At 41.4% G+C, this 5,865-nt stretch overlaps 1 protein-coding gene across 1 annotated transcript in view; it reads right to left on the bottom strand.

Moving 5' to 3' along the window:
• The window catches only part of PREX2 (phosphatidylinositol-3,4,5-trisphosphate dependent Rac exchange factor 2), a 291,490-nt gene that overhangs the window by 15,580 nt on the left and 270,045 nt on the right, over window positions 1-5,865 (bottom strand). Inside the window, exon 38 of the mRNA XM_007448492.1 lies at window positions 4,442-4,544. Coding sequence (XP_007448554.1) covers window positions 4,442-4,544 — 103 coding nt within the window. The remainder of the gene's footprint in view (window positions 1-4,441; window positions 4,545-5,865) is intronic.

The following is a 5,865-nucleotide window of genomic DNA, read 5'->3' as shown; positions in this document are numbered from 1 at the left end:
TTCCCTACATGTCTGCATCACATTTATCCTCCAACGCCCAAATCAATTATTGGTTGGTCATTCACTATATTAGGTACTGTTTTAAATGCATTCAGTATTCAAGCCTCAAAACAACAGTACGAAGCAAGCATTATACCATTATTATCTTTGTCTTAGTAATGAGCAAAGGAAGCAACAGAGAAGCTAAGAGTCTTGCCTCAAATCACACAGACAGTAAACACTGGAGCTGGGATTCAAGCTGAGGGTGTGTGGCCCTAGAATCTGTGCTCTTGGCTACTATCACATATTTACTTTCTGCATGAAGCCTTTTTCTAGTTCTCCTAGGTAGAACTAATTCATTGACTAAACATCACTTAGCATTTACTCTATACTGGGTATTAATGTAGAAACCAGTGATACCATCATGACATATACTCGGTGTCCCAGCCATTCAGGGGCTCACAGTCCACTCGTTTACTTGTTCCCTGTTTTACGTCCTCATGCACTGAGGTTGTGTACCCCGGAGAGCACCTGCCTGTGGGTGCACCATGATGATTTGCCCACACATGTGCGCCATAAGGCTAGGCAAGAAGCTGATCGTCCTTGGTCTTTGTCCTTAGTGCTCAGTATAAAGCCCTGATACTGGAGGTCAGGAGACAGAATTCTTCAGAATCCAAATTTTTATTAAAAAGGTCAGAAAAGAATTTGGGGTAGACTTCTACCAAAAAATACTTGGAACATATAATTTAGAGGATAGGAGACTTTAAGTTTATAATGTAAATTAGAGCTTCTACCTCAAACCATTTGTGTTTCTTTTGGCCACACTGCGCGGCATGCAGGATCTTAGTTCCCCAACCAGGGATCCGACCGATGCCTCCTGCATTGGGAGCACAGAGTTTTAACCACTGGACCTCCAGGGAAGTCCTCAAACCATTTATTAATCATATCAGTTGGTTATGTAAAAATGCTACCTAGGATTATTATAATCATCACCCACAAATTGCATGGGGCATAGTACCTTTCCCTTCTTTTACCTTTTCTTCTAACTCAACCAGATAATTAAAACAACTCTATTAAAACTACATACATGAAATCTGTTCATGAAAACTATACAGTTGGCCACCATATTTGTGGGTTTTGCATCTGCAGATTCAATCAACTGTGTCATTGATCCACAGTTGGTTGAATCCGTGGATGTGAATCCATGGACTCAAAACCCGCGGATATGGGGGGCCAACTGTATTCATTGTGCTCCTCCACCATTTTTTGTAAAGGACTTAAGCATCCAAGGACTTGTTATCTGTAGGGGTTCCTGGAACCAAACCGTGGCAGATATGGAGGGAGGTCTACACTGCAATTAGAAATAAGAACAGTAAATCATGCTGAAAGGCTCCTTGTTCTTCAAAAAGAAACTAAAGATCTTAGAAAATATTATTCATTAACCAGGTAAACATTCTAACCATTCTGTCTCTGGAAAGCTGAATCTAAACGATTAAAAGACAGAAGGGTCAGAAAAGTTAGATTTTTGATTCACACTTGTGTTCGAACTACTCAGATCCCACGTGGGTAAGAGTTGGCTTGTAGACTGGATCCCAGCCATTAATCCCACTGCCTGTAACTGCTGAATACTTGAAAGAGGATCGGCCACAGAAGGAATATTGCAAAAATCTCCTCTGGGCACCAGTCCACCCCAGTTTCTATGAAGAGAGGACCCAAGGCTCCATGATCTTTCACAAAAAAGGCAGAAATCAGGTCTTTGTCTGAGAACCATTTGGAGGTGTCATAACTTGGAGCAGAGAAACAAGCAACAAAGGTAGGAAGCTACCCATCCTAAATGGATTTATTAACAAAAAAGAGGAGGAGGGAGTGATAAACACTGAAAAATACTGCAGTTTAGAAATCAACTAACAAACTTCATAAGTTTTCAGTCTTTTAAAATTATACTTTATAAATATATGATATATTAATAACTAATAATTAACTAATAATTTATTATTAATATACAAATAAATTTTAAAGAGGCTTGAACCAGTTAAATAAGTCATTAAGGCCTAGGTAATATTGTTTTTACTTTTCCCATCTTTATTTTATCTATCTCAGTTTTCAGTTGTAAGAATTTAAAGGGTTTGATTATTCAAATCCATGTAGTAAGAATGTATATGTAGCCAGCTCATAATGACCTCTTTACTGGATTATTCTTAAAAAGATCAATTATCGGGGCTTCCCTGGTGGCACAGTGGTTAAGAATCCGCCTCCCAATGCAGGGGAGATGGGTTTGAGTCCCGGTCTGGGAAGATGCCACATGCTGCGGAGCAACTAAGCCCATGTGTTGCAACTACTGAGCCCGCGTCACACAACTACTGAAGCCCGTGTGCCTAGAGCCCGTGCTCTGCAACAAGAGAGGCTGCCTCAATGAGAAGCCCACACACTGCAATGAAGAGTAGCCCCCGCTCGACGCAACTAAAGAAAGCCCGTACAGAGCAACGAAGACCCAACACAACCATAAATAAATAAATAAATAAATAAATAAATAAATAAATTTTATTAAAAAAGAAAAAAAAATCAATTATCAGTCTCTTAGTCTTCCCTTGGAGAGGGCTCCTCCAAGTCTTAGAGTGCAAACTCACTCTAACAGCAACAGAGTGAAACAGAAAGCTTAATCTCTTGCTGTATGTTTTAGCACCCAAATCCCAACCCTGATATGGATAATCACAAGTTTACTTTGATCTACTTTTTTAAAACCAAATTTGAATATCTACCAAAAAAATCCTTCCCAAACCTGCTGGCATTTGCACCTGCATTTGCCCTTTTCCAGCCGAACCACACTGTGTCATGTGCTTCTCACGGATCTGACCTTTACTTAGCAAATCCCTCTTGGACCTTGTGAGATCTTGGTTTTCAATATTCAGCTCTGCAGTTCTCAACCCGAAGCATCAACGAACATGTGCTTTTGGCTCTACCTCATCTCTGCAGACCCCAGGCTGGGCACTGGCCTCACTCAGGACTGTTTCCATGGATTTTTCTTTTGACTTGGTTGACATTCTGTAGTGTAATCTTGGGAGCAAATCCATAGGGATTTGTATGTTTGCTTGAGAGTTATACATTAAGTCTTTAGTAAATAAAGCAGACATAATTACAAAAGCATATCTTAAAAATTAAGTCACTATCACTGGATAATTCAAACCCAATCAGCAAGTAGAGAGATTTGTTAAATCAATTTTCTGAGGTAGCCCTAATAAAAGGTGGAAGAATAAAATATAAAATTGATGTCTTTTAACTTCTTTTATCTCTCAACTGACTTGTGTTTTTTCTACTAGATTAAGCACATTTTCCTAATAATCAGTACATTGGAGGTTAGTGCATTTCTGTTAGCTTTTTAAAGAATCTTTTGGTTCAAAACCAAACTACCACACTTAAAATACTACTGAGCTATTGTACAGAAAGTTCAGGGAATTCCCTGGTGGTCCAGTGGTCAGGACTCCGAGCTTTCACTGCTGAGGGCGCAGGTTCAATCCCCAGTCAGGGAACTAAGATCCCGCAAGCCAAAAAAAAGAAAGTTCATTCACTTTGTAAGAGTGTGTTCTCACCTATAAGTACTTCAGTGACCTAAAGACAGTCCACAGGCAGCTCTTCATCTTCTGCAGGAAAATTTGAGGTACGTGCTTTATCTTCAGAATAAGGCACAAACTTCTTAGCATGGTGCGGAAGTCCCTTTGAGATCTCCAGAAGCAAGTAGGGCCCTCAACTCTGTCCTCTTCCTCCTTGCCCCTCCCTCTTCCCCAGTCTATTCCCCAGCCTTCCTAAATCACCTGCCTTTCCCAGAAAACATCACATGTCCTTCTTTTTCAAAATTAATTAATTAATTTATTTTTGGCTGCGTTGGGTCTTCGTTGCTGTGCGCAGGCTTTCTCTAGTTGCGGCGTGTGGATTTCTCATTGCGGTGGCTTCTCCTGTTGCAGAGCATGGGCTCTAGAGTGCAGGCTCAGTAGTTGTGTCTCACGGGCTCTAGAGCGCTAGCTCAGGAGTTGTGGTGCACGGGCTTAGTTGCTCTGCAGCATGTGGGATGTTCCCGGACCAGGGCTGGAACCCGTGTCCCCTGCATTGGCAAGCGGATTCTTAACCACTGCGCCACGAAGGAAGCCCACATGTCCTTGTATCTTGTAGTTTACGCTGCCCCAAATCCACTCATGTCCATTTGCCTGGACACCTCCCCGTCTTCCATCAGGTTACCTCTTAGACTTCCCTTTTTTCAGGTTGTCTAAGCTTCTTGGAGAACCCTCAGAGAGATGCCTGCGTGGTCTTCTTCCCCGGGAATCAGTGTTTCTTGTTCACCACTCACTTTCTGAGCCTGGAAAAGTGCCTGCCACATCCAGGTACCTGTCAGACACCTGATAAATGAACCAAGGAACCTTCAAATCCAGGGCGTGAGAAACAACTTCCTAAAATGTGTTGTGAGACTCACCTGCTTCCGCATCACATCTGTAGCCTGCATGATGTAGCAAGGAGGCAGTCCGTGGCTTCTGGCCAGAATGATGGCCTGCTCCAGGGTCACGCTCAGGGTGCACCTGCAGGCAAAGGCAAGGGCAAGTCAGACTCCACCGGTTCCTGTTAAGCTCTTCAAGACATCTGGGGCTGCTAATGAAGGGTGGAACAGTATGCCTCCTGGGAGAAGTACTCATTTTTCCCTGGGTATCTCCCATGTACTCATGAGGTACCCATGTTAATAAACTTCTGTCGTTTTTCTCTTGGTAATCTGTCTTTTGTTACAGGGGTCTCAAATGAGAAGTCAGAAGAGTAGAGGAAAAATTATTTTTCCTCTCCCACATGAATTTCAAAATCAAATAGCACCAGCCAAGTTCAAAACAACTAGACAACAGACCACTGATTTTTCTACACAGAACACCTGTTTAAAAACAGATAATAGGGCTTCCCTGGTGGCGCAGTGGTTGAGAGTCCGCCTGCCGATGCAGGGGATGCGAGTTCGTGCCCCGGTCCGGGAGGAGCCCATGTGCCGCGGAGCTGCTGGGCCCGTGAGCCGCTGAGCCTGCGCGTCCGGAGCCTGTGCTCCGCAACGGGAGAGGCCACGGCGGTGGGAGGCCCGCGCACCGCAAAAAAAAAAAAAAAGATTATAGAGGTACACTGCTGGGGGCCTAAATTAAGTATTTAAATTGAAAACAAACCCATAATGAACTCTGTTGAGGAGAGAGTTTATACACAGAAAATTAAGTAAGCAGAATTATAATAAATTTTATCATCAGATATGAATCTTTACTGGTATTGCACGTAATTTAAAAGAAATGACTTACTAATATCTTTCATTCATGTTTACATATTCATAGTTAATAGAATTATACTGATTTATACCCAATATCTTAGAAAAAAGTGAAATTAATATTCACTAAGATCAGAATTTTTTTTTTAAAGTGTGTTTCTTGGACCCAATCCAAAAGACTAACATTTTGAAAAGGAAATTTTAATGAGTTATTCAGCAATGTGGTGCCCAGAGCAGCCCCAAAGAAAATTCAGAATTCAGCACCCAAATTCAGTAATTGGTGAGCCTTGGTCCTCTTCCTTCCCTTTAGGGCATTTCTTTTACTTTCTTCCACATTTTTCTCTATAGCAACGCTTAGGGAGCTAAGAACCCTCTACATTTGATAATATTTTCAGGTGCTGGTCTCTGAATTGCTTTTTTAGGGGTACCTTCTGCATACATTCCATAAAAATGTTCGTTACTTTTAGATGTTTTGCCTAACATCTATATTAGTGGATTTTGTTTCACTTCATTTTTCAATTTATTAGTATTTTGATTGTTTTTTCTCCATTTTTGCAATTACCTCTCTGTGGTTTGGTATCTTACAAATGTATTTTTCTAGATCTTTAGTTTTT

This window comes from Lipotes vexillifer, unplaced genomic scaffold (genome assembly GCF_000442215.2).
Source record: "Lipotes vexillifer unplaced genomic scaffold, Lipotes_vexillifer_v1.1 scaffold815, whole genome shotgun sequence".
Lineage (NCBI taxonomy): Eukaryota > Metazoa > Chordata > Mammalia > Artiodactyla > Lipotidae > Lipotes > Lipotes vexillifer.
This window is presented reverse-complemented; position numbering and strand designations above follow the sequence as displayed.